The 22588-nt window shown below is 45.7% G+C and overlaps 1 protein-coding gene across 1 annotated transcript; it reads left to right on the forward strand.

Moving 5' to 3' along the window:
- Positions 1-395: 395 nt before the first annotated feature.
- On the forward strand, positions 396-21188 carry TTC34 (tetratricopeptide repeat domain 34). The gene is made up of 9 exons (XM_028740959.2): positions 396-536; positions 1623-1737; positions 1895-3520; positions 4670-4895; positions 7024-7216; positions 9508-9674; positions 11697-11967; positions 13110-13324; positions 20438-21188. Exons 2-9 carry the CDS (start codon positions 1721-1723, stop codon positions 20957-20959), a joined length of 3237 nt encoding a protein of 1078 aa, XP_028596792.2. The 5' UTR covers positions 396-536; positions 1623-1720; the 3' UTR covers positions 20960-21188.
- The last annotated feature ends 1400 nt before the right edge of the window (positions 21189-22588 follow it).

Here is a 22588-nt window from a genome sequence, read left to right on the forward strand (position 1 = left end):
ATTCTGAGTAGCACCAACATTAGATAAAACCCATTATCTGGGTACGTGGATCTACATAGGAAGGCTGTCTTCTACCAAATCAGACTATTGAATCCATGTAGCTCAGTATTGTCTACACTGACTGGGCTTTCAGACAGGGGACATTTCCAGCCCTAATTGGAGATGCTGGGGATTGAACCAGGTACCTTCTGCATGCAAAACATGTTCTCTGCCACTCAGCTACCGCCCACAGACACAAATTGCTTCTCTGGCTGAAGTCCCAGGGCCTTTCATGTTCTCACTCTCTCTCTCTCCCTGCTGGGACCAAGCGGTCTGAGGCAGTGTTTACTGTCTCCTGGGAAACAGCTGAGCATGTGGTTGCCTGAGCTGCTCCTGCTTCGTCCGTCCCCCCCCCCCCCAATGCCTTCCTGCTTATGGGAGGCAAGTTCTACGATGGAGACACAGCCTGAAACAGGTATCCATTCTCTCCAGTGAAAGCAGGATGGGGGCCACCAGGAACCCCCAGCCAGGAATTCACGCAACCGCTTTTCTTAAATGTGAGTCCTCACCCCTTTGACAGACTCTTGCTTTCTCTGTTCTGATTTCCCCCCCACTGCCATCAGCAGATGAGGAAGGTGCCAGATAAATGGGAAGAGGATTTCCCCTCCCACTATAAAAACCCACACTTGCATATTAGGGCTCAGAAGATATGCAAGTCCCTGCTTACAACCCCCACCCCAAGATAGAAAATTAGGGGAGGTGCATGGGTGCATTATTCTAGCATAATCTTATGGAACTGGGTGCTCTTCCTCATAAACAAAAGCAGGAGAGAGAGTTGTGCATCCCTCTACCAATATTATCTTTAGATCTGTTGGCAACTGGGCCCTCAAAACTCTCCCATTTGTGGTAGAGGAATTAAATTTCTCCAAGGGCAGGACAAATTATCCAAAGATTCCTCAGAGCTGAAGCTCCGGCAAGAGCACAGCTTATGTCTTCTTCTTTTTTCATGTGGCGCAATGGGTTGGAGTGCTTGGCTGCTAACCAGAAGGTTGGTGGTTTGAGCCCACCCAGGGATGACTGTGGGCAGGATCCTGGATTGCAGGGGGTTGGACGAGATGGCTCTTGGGGCCCTTTCCAACTTTACAATTCTATGCTTCTAGACACTGCTTTTTTTCGGGGGGGGGGGTGCAGGGGTACGCATAACCCTAAACATATTGTGAATCTAACGGAAGAAGAAACTTTTTAAAAAATCACATTTTTTGTTTCTTCTCTAGCACGGTGAACCATCAGTTCCGTTGCTACCCCCGATGGCGGCCCCATTTCCTGTTATGGTGTTTCTTGAGTCTCAGACAGAAGCGAGTGTTTAATGTGTGGGGCAGGAGTTGGAATCTAGCTTGGTGATTGGCCAGTTTCATTGTTACCACCTCCGATGGCAGCTTCTAAACATTTTTTTAAAGAAAAAAACACACACACTTCTTCTAGGAACCTCCAGCCTGTGGGTCAAATGTGACTCTCCAGACCTATCTGTGAACTGCCCTGAGACCTCTGGGTATAGGGCAGTATATAAATCCTAATAATAATAATAATAATAATAATAATAATAATAATAATAATATCTGTCTGCCCCTTGGAATTCTCCTCAGGCCACACCCTTCACCAGCCTTGCTTCACACCCTCTTTGAGTATTTTTGCCTGGCTGGGATGTGTCCCTGGACTCTGATAATGCCTTTTGCTTGCTGGGATGGAGGATGGAAACAGGTGAGAGAGAGTGTTGTAGAAAACAGCCAGCAGTGCTCTTCTTATGACCCCTTATGACCCCTTCAGGTGTATTTTGATGGATTGCAGCCACGTAAACAAGGTAAGTCTTGACATTTTTCTATCTGTTTTTCTAAAAACATATATATTTAAAAACCAGGCCTGGAAGTGGAGTAAACATGGTTGCTGATAACAGAGAGGGCACCATGTCCTCTAAGGACCAGGCGATGCAGCTCTGTGATGCAGCGGAGCAACAATTGGCTGCAGATGACCCTTCACTTGCCACTGCCTTCTACACAGCTGCATTCGGCTGCAGCATCCCAACAGCTGTCGAAAAAGTGGCTTCCCTGGGAGAAGAGTCACGTGCCAAAGTGACGGTCACTTTATCAAAGTGGTGTCGGGATAGCGGCCCCATACCAAAGGTTCAGTATGGCGGCTTGAACTACACATCGCTTAGCGTCGAAATGGCAGCCATTTTTCTCTCGACCCTCAACCCCAACAACATGGCCGCCTCTCTCTGCAAGATGGAGGCCCTGCTCAAACTGGGCCGCTACGAGGAAGTGCTGCGGCGATGCGACTCTCTAGTGGACGCCCAGCCTTGTGTGGAGCTGTCCCTCACCAGGGCGTTGGCCCAGGTGCTGTCACGGACCCACTTCCAAAATGGCGTCACAGGTTATCTGCGTGCTTTTGCAGAACGCCGGGATGAGACGGTGACGTTTGTGCGCAGTCGGCAAAAGGAGCACCTTCAGCGGATAATCCAGGCGTTTCTTGACTTCGTCTCACTTCAGGAGAAGACTCGCTGTGGCAAAGGGGGCTTGGAAAACTGGCAGAGCGACTGCTACGACTTCCTGGTTGCCATTTCACCAGAAGACATCCACACCTGCCATGCCCAGGCAGCCCACCTCTTGGAGAAGCACAAATGCAAGGAAGGCGTCTCTGCCTACAGTGAGGCAGCCAGTGGTGCATTCTGGGACGAAAGAGTGTCTGGACTCCTCATGGACAGGGCTGCTGCGTACTTCTCTCAGGGCGGGAAGGTGGCAGAGATGATGCAGGACATGACAGCTGCCTTTGAAGCAAACCCCAACCTGGCAGCGAGGCGCTTTGAGGCCCTTTTCACCACTGGGGATGCTGAGAGGATAGAAAAACATGCCAGAGCAGCTCTGGATCTGGAGTTTGCTGCTTACAGAGAAGCTGTGCGTGCCAGACCTGAAGTCCGGAGTGACAGTGGCAAGGAGCTTCTCTCCCCAGTGATCCGAACCCTTCGCTTCCTCATTCAGATTTCTCCGGGCGCCAGGCGCGAACTAAATGTCCGCTTGGCAGACTGTTCCCTCTTGGAGGGCAGTGTCCAGAGTGCCTTGGAAATCTGCAACCACCTTCTGGATTCTGAGCAGGAGACCTATTACAACACCCTTCTTGCCCTCCGGGGGTTCTGCCACCTCCATGACAAACGTTGTGCAGAAGCCCTTCAGGATTTCCAGAAGATCATAGAGTACAGCTCTCCACACCCCAGCAGTTGCATCAAGGCTCTCTGTGGCCGTGGCTTAATCCGAGCTTGGGGCAGTAGTCCTTACCTGACAGCCCTGGATTATATCACTGCCTGTAGGTTTAGATTTGAGGAGACCAGCTTTGTCATCAAGTCCTACATACCGTGGAACCAGAGGGGTTTCCTGTTGATCGTTCTACAAGAGGAAGCAAGGAAGATACTGGAAAGGAACCGAGACCCCAGGGGCACAGCTCCCCTTCAGAACAAACCAAGAGGGCTGGATGGATTCCAGGTGAAAGAAGGGTAAGCAAATCTCACTAGGCCAATGCTTTAAAAGACAGATGAGTTGATATTGCAGTGCAGGGCTGGGGAACCTCTGCCCTGTGGGCCAAATTAGACTCAGCAGGTCTCCCCAAATTGGAAACGGAGGCCATTTCTGCTATGCCACACTCAACCAGACATCCATCTGGCATCATTATACCTATAGGGCAGGTTAAGATGCAGCTAGGCCTGGAAAAGTGTTTCAGGCACCTTTCAGCAGATTGGTGGCACCTGCAAAGTCCTGTGTTGGAGTGGGGAAGCTTTTTGACCCATCAGGTCGAATCTTTATCTCCCCACCCACCCACCGTCCAACTTTGACAGATGGATGGGGCCAACAACCTCTCTTGGGCACTTCCCCATTGCACATGTGAAGCTCTCCTTGACCTTTTTTAATTAAAAAAATATTTTATTTTGACAAAGTAATAACCATAAATAAATAAGAATAAAATGTGCACCCCGCCACTGAGACCATTCCATTGTAACTATCCAACCTCCCAAAATTTAAACACCTCTTGTGATGGTTTGACTCCTTTCCATTTATTATTATTATTATTATTATTATTATTATTATTATTATTATTATTATTCATGTTAATTCATCCTTAATAGCTATATTCCACATCTGTTTATACCATTCTTCCTTTTTACATTCTGCTTGCCCCTTCCACTTTCATGCAGCTGTCAATAAATTTTAAGCTGTCAATAAAGTCCTTCATAGTCTGCGAACCTTCCACCCCATCGTAAATTGATAATAATGCTGCCTCTGGACCTTCGGTCAGCTTTAACTCAGTGATTTCTGTTATCTCCTTAAACACCCTTTGCCAGAAAAACAGTACATATTTACACCCCCACCACATGTGAATATAATTCCCTGTTTCCTGGCACGCCCTCCAACATAACACTGAATATCCCTTGTTCTCCTTGCCTTTTAAGCCTCTCCTTGTGCTTTGCACACTCTGCTTTGCACATCCTGCAGAGACCTAAATAACACTGTCCATCTTTCTTGGGCTGCCTTCAGGGCTACTGTAGACATGTTGTTTGGATACTGGAAAGACCTAATATACAAGTGTTAGAGAACAAGAGAGAGATAATCTGTGGGAACACCCCTACTTCCCCCCCTCTTTTTTTCAGCGATGCGTCTGGAGCTCACCAGCTGGCTTCTCTCCTGTTGGACCTGGATGCTTCAGATGAGACATCTCAGCTCCTCAGTGCTGATGCTCTGTACCAAATGGATCGATTAGATGAAGCTCACAAGGTCCTGTTGGTGGCTCTCTCCAAAACCTCCCAGAGATCTGCCTTCTTGGCCAGGCTGGCTCTGCTTCAGTTGAAGAAAGGCTTTCTATACGATTGCAACCAGGTAAGAGCAGCGGGATGGGGAAGGCATGCCAAAAGAAGGGGAAATCATCACTAAGGAAGCAACAAGGTAAAATGATAAAGGGTAACAAAGTGAAATGAATTTTTCAATCACTATATATAGACAGAAAACCTAACAACTTTGATACCCATAGATATGTTAACAACATTTATTACATGAAAATCGGGTTGAATCTTAAACAAAAACAAAAACACACACATGAAGAGACAAACGTACAGAAAACAAAAGGCAGTGGACAATCTTTCATTGGCGGTTTGTAAACAGGCTGGATGGCTGCAAGTCAGGGATTCTTTAGCTGTGATTATCAGGGGTTATATTAGATGACACTTGGGATTCCTTCCAATGCTATGATTCTATGAGAATATCAAATATAAAAACTCTATAATACAACAACTGAAATAGATAAACATGCAAACTGAATGTATGTCAAAATAAGATATACACAGTGTGTGAACAACCATAGAATAATCTAAGTGAAAAATAAACTCTCTAAGCTGTGTATGATATGTTCTTGTAGTTCCTCAGTCATATTCTTTAGATATGCTGAAATGCCACCAGAATATGTTCTTGGTCAGGTTTTCCAGTCCAGCCCACAACTGATTCTTACCCTAGAAAGAGAGACGCGTTCACTGTTTGAGTGACTGTACTCCAAATGATGCTGCACTATAATAACTAGCTTTTAGCACACAACCATTGCATGGTAGCTGAAATAATCCACAATGGTATTTCTACTCTGCACAGGCCCATTGAAGTAAATGAGTGTGACCAACTTAGCCCCATTCACTTCAATGGGTCTACTCTGTGCAGGACTCAATTGAATACAACCCAGTGCCTTCAATCTATCAGTTAAGACCTAAACTATATGAACAGCTCATCACATGGGAGAGTGGGGCAGAACATCTGCATTGCATTGTTCAGTCGCTGACTCTACCACTTAAAAGGGTCAAGTAGCAGGCAAGCAAAAAGCCTTCATCCTGAGACCTTGGAGAGGGGCTGCCAGTCAGAGCAGACCAGAAGCAGCCAGTGTGGTACCCTACAGATGCTATGAATTCCCCATTCCTGCTGTGTCTTAAATCCCCATTCTGAAATCCAGGTGTGCAGTGAACCATTGGACTACTTCAAAAAAGGAAGTTTTGCAAGGCTCATCCACAAAGTGCTTGTAGGCATAGTAAGCATTTTTATTTTTAAAAGAAATAAAAAATCAAACGCACGTCCTTTGGCCATGAATTAAGATTGTTGACTTTTGGAAAGCTAGTTCAGAACAACCTATAATTTAACAGCAGAGGGCACTCTCATCTTTGCTTAGGACTCGCAGAAACTCACAGTGTCCGCATAGGAACCTATTTTAGCTGCTTTTTGTAGAGATGCTCTAAGACATATAGCCCTGGCTTACAAGCAAGGGCATGGCTGTCTAGGCTTTGGAGAGCTAACAAAAACATCTTAATCCTGTGCTATTTTAACACATCACAACTCTGAAAAAAGATCCTATAATCTGTAAGGAATTTGCTTGATTGGATCTGCTTTTTCCAGACATATTGGGAAAGGGAAAGGAGTTAGATGGGGCAATGAAATCTCTACTCCCAGCTGCTGGAAATTTTACTCTATCTACCCTGCTTCTCAGAAACTATCTGCATGCACCCGATTTGCTCTTTCCAAAACAATACCTGAACTGAAATACAGCCATCCTTCGGAATTCACACTTCTCCACATTTTGCAATGCCTTTCTCCAATCCAAAAATGTGTGTATTGGGGGGAAGTGTGAATAATAAATGTAGTGCATCTAAATATGTGGTGTTGGGGGAAATTGCTTGCAAAAGTTGTAGTTAGGAGAAATTTGCACTAAAATGCTGACACATTTCAACGGAATTTTATTTTTTTTAATTGCAAACTGACATGCAAATGTGGAGAACCGAACCTAAGACAGGAGGCGAGGGAATGAGAAATGTCCGAAACTCAGAATGGACAGATCCACCCATCTGCCCGGGTTTCTTTAGTTGGGATTCCTGTACTATAGATGGCCCTTGGGGTTCCCTTCCGACTCGACAGTTCTATGAGTCATCCCTAAATCTTCATGCTGATTCCTCTTTTCTCTGTGTTTCCTTTACTGAAGCTGCTCAAGAAAATGACCCAAACTGGGGAGACCTCCTGTCTCCTGTCGGTCGTGAAGATTTTAAAAGAGGAAGATCGAGCATTGTTTCAAAGCCACTGTCACTCCAGGGCCATGACGATCCTAAAGAACAAGCAAGGGGGAGGTTACATCAAAGAAGCCATCGTCTACCTCTCCTTTGCCATCACCACAGCAGGTGAGACACCCCACTGTAGCCAACTTTGCGCAAAACCAGGCACACTAATGTGCAAAACCTGTCCCTCCTCCTTTATTTCTATAGGGTTTTTTAATTCCCCATGTTCTTGAATATATATATATATATATATATATATATATATATATATGGGGACTGGACTACTGCAATGCACTCTTTGCGGGGCTGCCTTTGAAGACGGCAAGGGAACTTTAATGGCTTCCAGATCATAGCAGCCACATTACTGCCTGGGGTTGCATTCAGATCTCATATATGTCAGTTTGCATTTCTTAGTACAGAAAGCATTGATCTGATAGCGTAGTGATCTTTCCTATTCTACTTAATTCAAGAGGGTTCTGGAAGCTTCTCTACGTGAAAGAAACAAGCAGAAGGTTCATGATGTTTGGGTTATTCCTTCAGAGAAGCTGAGTTCAGCTGGTTTAAATTGGTTCTGTTATTTCTTTCTGTCAAGGTCATGCTAACTATAAAAGTAAGGCCAGAAGGAGCCTGGGTTTCATTTTCTCTCTCTCTCTTTCTCTCTCTTTTCCTTTTGGTGTGGTGTTCTGTATTGGATTTGTGACTATTATGCTCATTTGCCTTCAGTAGCAATAAAGCTCTACTGGATGGAATGCCTCTGGTCTATTTTGGGGAGAATCCTGCAACGTGTTTAAGTTGTTACTCTGCTAACTATACATTGGAATCTACTCAGGATCAATATTGAGTAGAATTTAAATGTCAGTGTAACCCCCCACCCCTACCCCCATTTTAAAACATTTGCATTTGTCAGTTCTTTCTGGGCCCAGTTCAAGATACTCACGTTAGTGCTTAAAGCCCTAAATGACTTGGGCCCAAAATATCTGAAAGATCTGCCTGCTATCTTTGCATATTTGAAAAGTCTGCCTGTTATTTCTCCAGATGCCAGGTTCAGAATTGGTTGTTTTCTGGGCCCTGGGCATATGGCACGAGTTCCTGCAAAAGAATAAAGGTCCATTTTGTTCAGGGAGATAAAAGGCACCCCTGTCTACCCGAATTGCTTGCAGCTAGAGCATATCACGGAAGAGACTTGTTGTACCTCGCAGGGAGGATTGCTGAGGCAACAAGTCTTTTCAAACTGGGTCGTGTGATAGTCAGTTGACAGTCACTGAGAAGCAGTCAAGAGCCCAGCGAAGGAACCAATGGGTGTTAGGTCTAGTTTCTACCAAACTGGTGAACCTGTGCCTAAGTTGGGGCTCAGCAGAGCCAGGGCACCTCCAATAATAATAATAATAATAATAATAATAATAATAATAATAATAATCCTGTTCATGCAGCAGTTAAAGCCTTGGGACTAGGGACTAGGAGACCAGGGTTACAAATCCCTACTCAGCCAAGAAACTCACTGGGCGACCTTGGGCCAGTCACTGCTTCTCTCAGCCTCATCTCCCTCACAGGGTTGTTGTGAAGATATAATGGAGAAAGGGAGAGAAGCCATGCACACCACCTTGAACTGCTTGGAGGAACGGTGGGACCAAAATGGAAAATTAATAACAATAACAGGAAAAGCAGCTATTAAATACTAATCTTAATATAAATCTTAAATAAATCTTGGGGACGCGGGTGGCACTGTGGGTAAAAGCCTCAGCGCCTAGGGCTTGCCGATCGAAAGGTCGGCGGTTCGAATGTCCGTGGCGGGGTGCGCTCCCGTTGTTCGGTCCCAGTGCCTGCCAACCTAGCAGTTCGAAAGCACTCCTGGGTGCAAGTAGATAAATAGGGACCGCTTACTAGCGGGAAGGTAAACGGCGTTTCCGTGTGCGGCTCTGGCTCGCCAGAGCAGCGATGTCACGCTGGCCACGTGACCCGGAAGTGTCTCCGGACAGCGCTGGCCCCCGGCCTCTTGAGTGAGATGGGCGCACAACCCTAGAGTCTGTCAAGACTGGCCCGTACGGGCAGGGGTACCTTTACCTTTACCTTAAATACTAATCTTAGATAGATCCTAGCAAGTACTAATCAGAATTAATTAGGATGATGGAAAAGGTTCTATCTCAGATTAGGCATGTAAGGATCTGTCAAATTCACTTCTCCGATCACTAATTTCCCCAATCTTAAATTCACTTCTACACATTTAGCAGCAATTTGCAAAAAGCAAAAAAAAAACCCCAAAAAACCTACGATCCTCATGAAAATTCATAAGGATTTTAGTGCAAATTTCTCCTGATATGCAGCATTTTGACTGATGTAACATTTGTGCAAGCAATTTTCATTAATGTTTCACTGATAATGTTTCATTTTCATGCACGCTTTCTGTTTTGCTCCAGGAGGTTATGCTGTCGATTCGCTTCTTATCAGGGCCCGCTGTTATGGGCATCTTGGGCTGAAGAAAACTGCCATATTTGATTTCAATGCCATCCTAAAAGAAGACCCCACAAATGCCCAGGCACTGAGTGGGAAAGGATTTGTTCATCTAGCTCTGAACCAGAAAAAGGTAAGAACGGGGTGGTTTTATTTTTCTATTTACTTACTTACTTACTAAACAAGACTTTGAGCCAGAGGAAGAATCATAGCTCAGTTGGTTAGAGCATGGTGCTGATATTGCAAGGTTGCAAGTTGGACCTGCAGAGGGTTGGATTAGATGATCTTCACCTGAAGTTAGGGGAAAGTGGGTGGACCAAGGAGTGTAAATCAGCATTCAATGACATAGTCCAGCCAGGGGAAAACATTCAAGGAGGGTGCAGAACAAGGCTAATGAGGGACATGGCTCAGAGGGGTGTGTGGCCTAGGGAAAGTATGAAGGGCAAAACAGAGAGGCAAAAAGGGCTGCGTTTGGTCCATGGGCATGAGGTTTTCCCCATCCTGGCCTAGTGGATACAAGGACAGTCCAAGACGAACCATAGGATCATAGAACTGTAGAGTTGGAAGGGACCCCAAGGGTTATCAAGCCCAACCCCTGCTATTGCTGGCTGAGGCAAAGGACAAGACAATGCTCTCAGTCAGAGTCTGGGAGTCAGCTGGGCTGGTGGGGCTGACAGATCTCTGCCCTCCAACAGGACCCCAACCTCCATTGCCCAATTATCCTAATTGGCGGTGCCAACTCTGATTTTTTTTGGGGGGAGGGGGAGTTGTGCAGGGCTGCTCTAACCACTGCACCACTCGCTGGCTCTCAGGTCATGCCAGGATAATGATGTGAAGAAAGAGGAGGGGAAGAATAAGAGGGACAACAAGAGAGAGAAGATCTGACTGAGCTATAAAGGCTTTCCTTTCTCTCTCTGCTAAATCCCATAAAGGCCTGCAAGGGGACAAAAAGGGATATTTTGATAAAGGTTAAACAGGATTAACATTTTGAAAACCCTCCCCCCCACTTCTCTCCCCCCCTTTCAACCATTAAATGCAAACTGTGTCTGTATCAGCAGCCCCCAAGTGGCCCGTCTTAATGGAGAAGGTTGTGATGGCTAGCTTATCTGCCTTCCGAGATAGCAGGCGCATGACAGTGAAGAGGCTTTAATGTTCCCTGTCGCATGCATCTTGCATGCATCTTTAATACCTCGGGATTGAAAAGAAAGCCCTTTGTTTACCAAACTAATAGAAAAGGCAGATAATTAAATGTCATTTTGGCTTTGAGCAGGGCAGGCGGGCAGGGGAAGCATAGAAATTAGCTCACAATACTTTTGCTCCGGCTAATTAAACTCTTTTAGCGCCTCCTTTGATTTTGAAGGGCACACAGGAGTATCTTATAACACCTGGTACAGGGCAGAAGCCAAACTAGGGGAGAGTGACTGGTCTGTGCGCACTGTGCGCTGAGCCAAGAGGGTGTCGCAACAATGACTTAGAACGGAAGGCAAGAGGTGACCTTGAGCGAGTCGCTGCCTCTCAGCCTGGCGTACCTCACAGAGTCGTTGTATGCCCTTGAGCTCCTTGAAGAAAATGGTGGAAAATAAATGCAAATAATGCTGTTGTTGATAATGATAACCAGGGCTTTTTTTTTTCCCAGCCAGAGTGTGCTGGAGCACAGTTCCAGCACCTTTTTCCAGAGCCTCCAAACAACAACTCATGGTTGCATGAACCAACTCCCGAACCAGTGGCTCTTCTCTTCCTCCTTCCCCCTCACACACACAACCAACGCTGACACGACTGTGCTATTGCTCCTCCCCACAGGCAGAGGCCGCTGTGAGACCTACCCGCAGGCTGCTGAGCCATCCCTTCTTCCTCCTCACTCTGGCTGCTCTAGCAGGAGGCAGCGGGGAAGCCCATGGCGCTGGAGGAAGCAAGCAAGGAGAGGGGGGGAGGGGAGGGGAAGCCAGGCCATGGTGTGAGTAGATCACTGCAAGGAGGAGGAGGAGGAAGAAGACGAGGCAGCCTCCCCATTGTCCTGGCCCAGGTGCCCAGGGGTGACCACAAGCCTGTGGATGGGAGACAACTGATAATCATGACAACAGATGATATAAACCAACCAGAGCTGTGCAAACAATTAGCAGGCTTTTCAAAAACTACTCTTGTTTTATCCACATAGGAGGCTGTGCACGATCTGACCTCAGCCCTAAGAGCCAACCCAGCCGTAGCAGTTCCAGAAATCCTTTCATTAAAGGAGGAGGCCCAGGTGTTGATCCATCAGTGGTTGTATGACCACTGCAGGACTAGGCTCTCGGAGTTCATTGCTACCAAAGAGCCACCTGTTGGAGATACACTGAAGGACCTCGCTGTAGCTGGGGCATTGCTTGTGAAAATAAAGAGCAAGGACACAGAGAGTCACATGCTTTATGTGGACCTTTTAGCCGCTGATGGTAAGAGAACTTTCAAATATCTTGGAGTACCATCTCATTATTTGGCATTACTGTCACCCACTGTTTCTTAGCAACAAATGGAACCTGGTTAATCTTGCCAAGGTGTGATGATTATCAGCTCATGATAGGGCGGAAACCCCAGTGTTGCAGGATGCGCTCCCTGCTGGAACATGGAAGAGGCCTCATCAGCATTGGCATTCTGCCGGCTTTCGATAATGCAGCTGTTTACCCAGGTGTTCCCTTGATCTCTTCACCTGAGTCTCTTCACCTGAGTCTCCTGTTTGAACTGCTGTGTCATTATTGTACATTTTAATTGTGGGTGTTTAGATTGTAATGTTTCTGTAGCTTGTTTTTATACTTCGTAAATAACTTAGAAGTCTATTCTGACATTAAGCAGAATTATGATGGTGATCTAGGGTTGCCATATTTCAAAAAGTAAAAACCAGGACACCCCAAATGTTTTAACAAAAACACAAAAAAAGAGTGATTTTTCGATCGACTTGCCTATGATCCAGGACAAAGCACCGCATGGAACACCATCAAATAAGCTCCAGGTGAGCTTCCCTGATGGGCAGGGAGAGACTGAGGAAATTACTTTCCCATTTTGCTTCTTCTTGTTGTTCTGATCACGAAGGGGTTCCAAAAGCTTCCTTATTTTATCAACAGCAGTTATGAACTGGTTTTCTAATGGAAAAATCCCTTGTGTCAGTGTACAGAATATTAAAATCACAGTTTGAAATGTGGGCGCACATTTCAATTTACTATGTTCAGAGTATGTTGCATGTGCATGTCTCATGTCAGTCACCTTTACAACAGTTTTGTAAGGTAGGCTGATACCAATATTCCCCTGGAGCCCTTCAAGGATCCATTGGGCAGGCAGCTGTCATTTACTACATCAACAGAAGCATAGTGACCAGATTGAGGAAAGTAATAACACCACTCTATTCTGCTTTGGTTGTACACAAATGTCCATGTTAGGAGAAAGATATGCTAAGATTCTGATGAATTTTCATGAGAATGTCATCTTCTTCCTTTTAAGTTCAAATTGATATGGAAATTTAAGAAGAGAAAATGAGAAACTGAGAGAAGCAAGAACTATATTAGCCTATCCCGGTAACCAGTTTATTGATGTTCATTGGCAGGGAGAGACAATGAGGCTCTGGCGCACCTCCAGGGAGAGTTTGGTCACTCTGCACCCAGTGATGCCATCAATGTTCGCTTTGGAATGCTCCAGGCCAAGAAGAGCCACATGAATGTGGCAGCCCATATTTTGGCCAGTTTGGCCACAAATGACTACAAAGACATAGGATACCTGATGAGCTTCCTGGACACCAAGCAACGGCAAAGCCTTGCTCAGGTAAAGCTGCCTGCTTGATGCAAATGATGTCTGTTTTTCAGCTGAAGTTATCCCTGCTTCTCCACCAGTGAACATACCAACTCGTCTAATTGAACACTATCATATTAGGAGATACGCTGGAGAAACAAGAGAGCAGTTGAACAGATAGATCTGGGATGGAGAGCCTGTGGTCTTCCAGATGTTGTTGGGCTGCAGCTCCCATCATCCTGGACCATTGTCCAAGCTGGCTGGGGCTGATGGGACTTGGAGCTCCTATTATGCATGGAGGATCACAAGTTCCTTATCTCCAGATGTTGTTGGACACCAATTGCTATCGTGTCTGATTCTGTTCCTACATTCTGTGTTCCTCAGTAGGGTTGATGGAGTTGGAGCCCAGAAACACCTGGAGGGTCACAGCTTCACAATCTCTTCTACAACGCAAGCTGGAGAACCTGTGGACCTCAATATAGTGCTGAACTGCAGATCCCATCATCCTTGACCATGGCTTCCCAGCTGTTTTGGACTACAACTCCCATCATCCCTAACTAGCAGAATCAGTGATCAGGGATGGCGGGCATTGTAGTCCAAAAACGGATGGAGACCCAAATTTGGGAAACCCTGTCCTTGACCATTGCCCAGAGCAGCTGGGGCCAATGGAAAAGTCCCAACAATGTATAGAGTAGCCAAAGGTTCCTCATCACCATATTTTTGGACTACAACTCCTATCATGTCTGTTCCTACGTTCTGTATTCACCATGCTGTTCACCATGCTGGCTGGGGTAGAAGGGAGTTGGGACCTCATCTGCGTTTATTCTCTCTCTCTCACTCACCCTGCTCAGGATTGCACCAATATCAGTTTGGAGGTGAAAGAGAGATCCCGCACCCTGGTTCTCCCAGATGATACCTGTTCAGGTTACCCAGGATGTTGGCTTTGTTCCCCAGATCCTGTTCTCTCCAATTGCAAGTGACACCCACCCTTTTTCAAAAACAAACAAGCTGTTTGTGGATTCTGTGAATCAGGCTGGCCTGAACAAACACAAAACAGCACCTCCCTATATATAAAAAAAGCAACAACCACAAAAACACCACCCTGTGTTGTGTGCTGATATGCTTAATAAATAAAGGGCCTGGAGAGGACTGTTTTGTATGCACCCCTCGCAAGCCAGCAGGAGGGTGTTAAGTAAGCAAGTATTAATTTATCAATCCCTGAGGCAAAGAACCTCTCTTCTCTAAATCAGGCAGGCAGTCGGAGGGGGCATATCTCTTCTGGGAGAAAGAAGCTGGGAGATTTTAAGAACTAATTGCCAATCACCGACTTAATGTGGGAGTTAAAAGGACGACCAAGAACATTACTCCAGGGGGGCAAAGTGACTCCTTACTTATAAGTGAAATGTTTCTTAGCTACATGCATTTAGCTGCCTTTTCCCTAAGAGGTTTGCATTTGTAGCAAACTAGATATGCAAGCCTTCCCCCTCCCAAGGCGTTAGGGAGCAACCCTAGCCTATTCCAAATAAGCCACATTTTTTTTGCCTATTCCTAATAAACAAATGCACCGGGGGGGGGGGGGCGCGGCGCACAAATGAGGGACACTTCCAAATTGACATGCATAAGTGGACTTGTATATATTCATAGAATCATAGAATTGTAGAGATGGAAGGGACCCTAAAGATCTTCTAGTCCAACCCCCTGCAATGCAGGAATATGCAGTTGTCCCATACATTCCTTCCATGTTGAGATACACCAGCAGCTTCAGCATCAGTTACACTCAGGGCAATGTTCCCTTCTTGGGGGCTGCATGCCGGTGGTGGGTGAGGCCAGAGAAAAACATGGGAGGAGCAAGGAATGCATTTTTTAAAAAAACTTTTGGGACAGTAGGCAAGTTTCTAAACACCCTTCTCTGTCCTCCTCCAAGGCAGGTAAGAAGCATTCTCAGAATTCAAGGACACATTCCACACTCAAGGAGGATTCAAAGCAGGGTTGGTGAGGCGAGTGGCTCAGAGACATGTGTGGCTTTGGGAGAGTCCCAGACGGTAAATTCAGGGACACCCCAAGACATTTTCTTGCCTGATGTCAGGGATTGGCTGGACGAAGTGGAGTGGTGGCAGGCACCAGCCGGAAACCCAAGGGAAACCCAAGGGAAACTCTGGAGGAGGAAGGCTTGAAGCCTGGGGATTGGTAGTAGGACACCGAGGAAAGGTCAAAAGGAGAAGATTGGGAGGAGAGCCTGGGTGCTGAAGGGGCAACAGGGGTTAGTGAGCAAGAGGAAACTGTGACAGGGAGCAGTTCAGACTCTGAGGCTGCAGCAGAGGAGGGGGGGTAAAGAGACAGCTGAAGAATCCCTCTCCTGCTGTGACAAGCTCCCCTCCACCCTGGTCTGCAAGAACACAGAGAATAATGGGGAGAGCAGAACAGAGGCCATAGGTGGGCAGATGCAGTCTGAGACTGCTTGAGAAACAGCTGGGAGATGAGGAGCCTTAGAAGGGGTGGAAGGCAGGGACCGGAAGTGTTAACTTCACTGGCATGGCACTCTGCCTCGTTCGTGGTGACCTGCATCTGACTTCAGCTCTGACACCTGTGCAGAAGTCCATTTTACTGGCAAGCCCTGCATACCTCTATCCACCAACAGCTGCCCTGTTTTGTCTAGTGGTGGTACCAACCCTGATACTCCCAGGTTACACAGGACTGTTCTAAGCACTGTATCTCTCAGGTCATGCCAGGAGGCATGAGCCAGGCTTAAAGACACATTGCAGCCAGGGGAAAACTATTGGGGAAGGGGTGAAGCACAGCGAGTGAGGAGGTGTGCCCTAGGGAGCAGATAGAGAGGACTGGAGGGCTGCCTGCAGTTTTCAGGCCTGCAGTTCCCCACCCCTGGCCTGTGACATTATGGGAAATTTGAACAGTGGGCCTGTTTCCCAGTCCCAGCCGTTGCCCCATGGAAAAAGGTGTGAGACCTTCAACCCCAGAGCCCCCTGCCTTGATCCCCTACAGTCATCAATCAGCAACCATCCAAAAAATCAGTATAACTATACAAGTCATTTTGGCATCCCTCCAGTTGCCCTGATATTTTGGGAGCTAAATTAGGCTGCCGTGTGCATTAGCAGTAATTTTAACAGAAGCAATTTTCTTTCCAGCTCGCGTTGCCAGCTGTAAGATGTGAGATGCAATAAAGGAACTTACTGGCAGCTGGTTTAAACATGAAGCAATTCCCTGGCCTTGGTCAAAGTCTTCAGCGATAGCTCTTTTCAAAATTCAGAGTTGCTGTTCCAGTGTGGAATGAAAAGAATGAGGCAGGTGGGTATGTTTAGTCTGGAAAAGAGAAGACTGAGAGGTGAGATAATAGCTGTCTTCAAATATCTGAAGGGCTGCTAAATGGAAGATGGAGCAAGCTTGTTTTCTCCTGCAGGACCTGGACCAGTGGATTCAAAGGACAAGAAAGGAGATTCCTTCTAAACATTAGGAAGAACTTTCTGACGGTAAGAGCTGTTCAACAGTGGAATAGAATCCCTCTGAAGGTGGTGGACTCCTTCATTGGAGGGGTTTTGGATGGCCACCTGTAGGGGACTTCTTAGCTGTGATTCCTGCATCACAGGCAGTTGGGCTAGAATGGCTAGATGACCCTCGGGGTCCTTTCCAACTCTACAGTTCTATGATTCTATTAATATAGCCAGTGATATAGTCACTTTAACCACAATGCCACACTCCTTCAAGAACACAAGGCATGGATGAGGTCCTTTTGGTAAAGAGTAGAATAAGGCAAGAAGATCAAACCGATCCATTCTTAAGGAAATCAGCCCTGAGTGCTCACTGGAAGGACAGATCCTGAAGTTGAGGCTCCAATACTTTGGCCACCTCATGAGAAGAGAAGACTCCCTGGAAAAGACCCTGATGTTGGGAAAGATGGAGGGCACAAGGAGAAGGGGATGACGGAGGACGAGATGGTTGGACAGTGTTCTCGAAGCTACCAGCACAAGTTTGACCAAACAGCGGGAGGCAGTGGAAGACAGGAGTGCCTGGCGTGCTCTGGTCCATGGGGTCACGAAGAGTCGGACACGACTAAACAACAACAACAAAACAAGGATTGCCAACTAACCCCCCCCTTTTTTACTCAGAGGAGACCCACTGAAATTAATAGATCTAATCTAAGTCATGTCCATTAATTTCAATGGGTCCGTTATTTACTTCAGGATGGATGCATTCAGAGTAGACCCATTGGAGTTAATGGTCTTAAGCTAGAGGCAGAGCCATTCTAGTTGCATCCCTGTCCTTCTCCCTGCTGAGTTCTGCTGGGACAAAGAAGGAAGAGGATGGGCAATGCCACCCTCTAGACTGGTTGTAAGTAAAAGTGACCAGCTGAGTGAAGATTCAGAGTGGTGGGGCAATGCCCTATTTGTCCTGATTGTTTATTACTTAAACATTTGCTCTGCAGCAGTGTGGTGAAAGCGCTGTTTTCGTTTCTGAGTGCTATAGGAGCAGTAATGAGAAATCCATTAGAGCCACAGTGTCCTAATGAAGGTCTCCTGATTGTCCTTCATGAATTGAAATGGAAGGAAAGAGCTAACTCCTAGGAGCTGTGGGGGCTTCGGCCCCCATAATAAAATATTTGAGATTTTTTCTCCACGTGATGTTATCTGAATTATCAATATTCTTCCTTGTTCATCTTTAAATAGTTTTTTGGGGGGTCCAACTCTGGCTTTATATACATTACAACTCCTCTCTTTTTTGTTAAATCAGAGGTTGCAAAGTCCTTTCCCAGACTTCGATTTATAAAAATTCTTCTATGTTTCTTTGCAATGTGTCTTTCTTGGAGGCATATCACATCCAAATTTAGCTTCTTTACAACATGTTCAATTTTATTCCTCTTAGTCTTATTATTCAGTCCATTTACATTCCAAGTTAGAATGTTCAAATCCATCTTTTTCCATATTTATTTCTCTTTCACCTCCATTGCTGTTGAATCTTCCTCTTCCTGCCCAGCTTCCAGTCCCCTGTCTGGAATCCTAGAGATGTCCAACACTCAGTGGTAGAGCATCTGCCTTGCATGCAGAAGGTTTGTGTTCAGTTCCCAGCATCTACAATTAGAGCTGAAAAAGTCCATCTGAAACCCTGGAGAGCCAGTCTAGACCAGTGTTTTCCAAGCTTGGGTCTCCAGCTGTATTTGGACTACAACTCACATCATCCCCAGCTAGCAGAACCAGTGGTCAGGGAATTGTAGTCCCAAAATAACTGGAGACCCAAGTTTGGGAAACACTGGTCTAGACATTACAGAGTTAGATGGACCAATGTTCTCACATGATAGAAGACAACATCTTGTGTTTCTATGGCACTACAATGAGTCTTAAGGATGATGAGAGTTGTTAGGAGACTCTCTACTCCCCACCCCAAGAGCTACAATTCCCAGAGCTCCCTGAGAAGAGGGGTTGTCTCTCAAACCGCTCTGGGAATTGTAGCTGTGTGTGAAGAATAGGGGTCTTCTAGCAACTCTCAACATGTGTTGAATGTTAAAGTGGTATGATACTGCTTTTAAATGTATAGTGCAGTTGGGGTCTTAGTATGGTGCAACTGGATTTTCTGTATCCTTTGCATGTTGTGATTGATCAGCTATAATGTGATCCTTCCTCCATTTCCTCAGAATATTACTCAAAGCTTCCAGTTTGCACTATGAGAGCATGATGTTAGATCAGATGCGCCTTTGGCCAGATCCAGTAGGCACTTTAGCTTCACCCACTTCACAGAGAGCTTAATTCATCAGCCCCAGGATTCTAAAAAGACATCCAAAACTGGTGAGAAGGAGAAAAAACAACCAAATTACTGCCTTAATTTGCGCTGGTACATGCTGACCTCCCCACCCACCACCCCTGGCAGAAATGTCGCTACGGCTACTTAAACCTCTTCTTGCATAGCTCACAAGTGTTTGGCGTGGAAAATCCAAATTGGTTTCAAATTGTCACTTCAGGCTGAATTCTGTGTTCCCTTTAGTGGATGACATAGAGCATACTATCCGAGCGCAATAGTGGTGTCGTGCAAGCAACTTTAAAAGCACACAGTCCTCATTTATGTATTTTTCTTCAAATGAAAGCATCATGAGTTATTGGATCCTAAGCATCTGTGCTTAGGAAGTAAAGTCATGGTGAATTTACAGGAACATAGGATGCTATCTTAGGTCAAGTCAAACCATTGGTTCATCTAGCTCAGTATTGTCTACACCCACTGGCAGTGCCTCTCCGAGTTTTCAGATACGGGGTATTCTCAGTCCCATTTGAAAATGCCAGGGATTGATCCTGGGGCAACATCTATGCAAAACAGACAGGGGGAATTCCCAGTGTTATCCAGAAATTCAAGAGTTTAAAATTATAGAATCATAGAATTGTAGAGTGGGAATGGATGTCCAAGTTCATCTAGTCCAGGGGTGGCCAACTCCCAAGAGACTGCGATCTACTCACAGAGTTAAAAACTGGCAGTGACCTAACCCCCTTTTGGGGGTTCAGGTCAAAATTGTTGAGCTTTTCTTAGGGAGGAGGAAAGCCCCGTTTTTCTGGGGTTCAGGTCAAACATGTTAATCTTTTTTTAGGGGAGCCAAAGTTGTTGAGCTTCTTTGGGGAGAGCTAATGATCTACCAGTGATCTACCACAGACGTGCAGTGGTCTACCAGTAGGTCACAATCTACCTGTTGGACATGCCTGATCTAGTCCAATGCAGGAATCACAGCTAAAGAATCCCTGACAGATGGCCATCCAACCGCTGGTTACAAACTTCCAATGAAGAAAAGTCCACCATCTTCCAAGTGAGTCCATTCCACTATTGAACAGCTCCTACTGTGAGAAAGTTCTTCCTAATGGTTAGTCACAGTCTCCTTCCTTGTCATTTGAATCAATGGGTTCGGGTCCTACCCTCTGGAGCAGCAGAGAACAAACTTTCTCCATCCTCCATGTGACAGCTCTTCATATATTTGAAGATGGTTCTCATATCACAGTCTCCAGGCTAAACATACCCTAACCCTTCATAGCCAACTTCTTGGGACTTTGGGCATGCAAAGCAAATACTCCACCACTGAGCTACAGCTCTTTAGTCAAACTTACTTCTGAGAAAAGAACCTAATTTTGGACTGGGGGTAACCAATATTCTTCCTGTCTCTAGGTTGCTTCCAAAGAAGGAAATGCACTGGTGAAGGAGCAATTCTACACAAAGGCTGTTGGCTACTACTCACTGGCCATCTTGGCAAGTAATGGCAATCCACGATATCTCCGCCAACGTGCTGTTTGCCTAGCCCACCTGAAGGACTACAATAAGGCTTTGACGGACATGGACAAGGTGATCTCCAACCACGGGAAGAACAGCCTGAAGACTCAGATTGAGGACTACTGCTTGCAGGGACATCTGCTCTTGTCCACCTCCAAGGAGGAACTGGCGGTCAAGCGGTACATCCAAGCTCTTCAGCTGGGACAGTCTTTGGCTCTGACCATCATTGCTGCCAATCACAATGGGGATGCACTGTCCAAAGCGTTCCTGCAAACTGCTCAGTCCTCCTTTGCAGCAAAACGTTATGAAGAATCCTGGAAGACTGCAGAGTATGGGCTGATGATCAACCAAAACAACGCTGAGCTTAAGAGACTTAAAATAAGACTTAAACGGGAGGCATCTGGATGCAGAGTACAATAATTTATTCAGTCTGGGTCACAGGAGGCTTTCTCATGACCTGCATTTTTAAATCAACCATCTCAATTTGTATTTCCCAAAGTAACATATTTACTAGAACATAGTTACTCATCAGTTTTCGCACATCGCCCAATGTTGTGATACTATAGCTCCCCCAAAATGTACCAGAGCGCATATTATAGAGACGAGACATACAAGTGTGTATTTTATGAAACAGTGTGTTGAAAATTAATGTGATTTTTGGTGCATTTTTTTAAATTGCAGAGTAGTGCAGAAATGGACTTAGGAATGAGCACATTGAAAGCAGGCACAGACAGACAAATGAATGGATCCATCCTTCCTTATTCTTCAGTGCTTTAGTTCAGCAAACCTCCACAAGCACACACTTTATTCTTTCTTTTCTCTCTTTTTTGCTTGTAAAGACCAGAGAACATATATGGAGGTGCCTCTTATTCTGTAGCACCCTGTTTCTTGAATGCCCTCCATATAACAAAATCATACTGTCCAAGTTGTGAATTTTTATTTTTTTAAATCAAACAAATATTTGAAAGGCAGGAAGAAGGTAAGTTTTTTCAGCCAACTAGTGAACACAGTATTTTTCAGAATCATTTACAGCTGCTGTTCGTATACATATTTACTGGGGAGTAAGACATCTAACTCAATGGGGTTTACTTTTGAGCAATAGGATTAGTTGACATCATTATTTATCATCCTTGCTTTCCTCAGCCAAGGATTTTTGCTGGTCCCAGTTCATAGATCTTCTCATAGAAAAAGCTGCTCCATACTACTTCGCGGATGGCAGGAGGGTGGGCATTATCAAAATGGAAAATCTCAGTGAAATGGTCTCTCCAATTTCTCTGCCTGCACACAGAGTGAAGGATTTCAAGAGGCTATGTCCTAGTACAAGGCAGCTTTCATGTTAGCATGTACCAGCGATAGAGAACCTCAGGTCCAGAGGTCAAAATGTGGCCTGTGGCTTCTCTATATGGCCTCTGGAACTCTCCCCAGACCACACCCCTCAGTGGTCTGCTTCATATCCTCCTTGAGTGTTTTTGCCTGGCTTGATTGTGTCATTGAATTCTGGTAATGCCTCTTGCTTGCCCAAATGGACGAGGTGTGTTTGTAAACTATGTGAAAGATGAAGTTAATATTCGTTGCTCTGACCACTTTTGCCCCGTCCTCATCTGCTACTTGCATGTGGCACCTGGAAAGTTGTCCAGGTAGGAATGTGGCCTTCATATTGAAAAAGGTCCCTAGAATCACAGGGTTGTAGAGTTGGAAGAGACCCAAAGGGTCCTCTAGCCCATGGGTAGGCAAACTAAGACCCGGGGGGCAGATCCAGCCCAATTGCCTTCTAAATCCAGCCAGTGGATCGTCCTGGAATCAGTGTGTTTTTACATGAGTAGAATGTGTCCTTTTATTTAAAATGCATCTCTGGATTATTTGTGGGGCATAAGAAGTCATTCATCTTTTTTCCCCAAAATATAGTCTGGCTCCCCACAAGGCCTGAGGGACAGTGGACCGGCCCCCTGCTGAAAAAGTTTGCTGACCCCTGTCTAGCCCAACCTCCTGCAATGCAGGGATCACAATCCTCATCCCTTTTGTGTATCATGCAACTGTCTTGGACTGTCT

This window comes from Podarcis muralis, chromosome 7, assembly GCF_964188315.1.
Source record: "Podarcis muralis chromosome 7, rPodMur119.hap1.1, whole genome shotgun sequence".
In the NCBI taxonomy this organism is placed as follows: domain Eukaryota; kingdom Metazoa; phylum Chordata; class Lepidosauria; order Squamata; family Lacertidae; genus Podarcis; species Podarcis muralis.

Bases quoted from the DNA above. Each gene is read 5' to 3' on its own strand.
- TTC34 (XM_028740959.2), top strand. The intron at 3,521-4,669 runs GTAAGCAAATCT...TCTTTTTTTCAG, and splicing joins GGATTCCAGGTGAAAGAAGG to CGATGCGTCTGGAGCTCACC. The intron at 9,675-11,696 runs GTAAGAACGGGG...TTATCCACATAG, and splicing joins TAGCTCTGAACCAGAAAAAG to GAGGCTGTGCACGATCTGAC.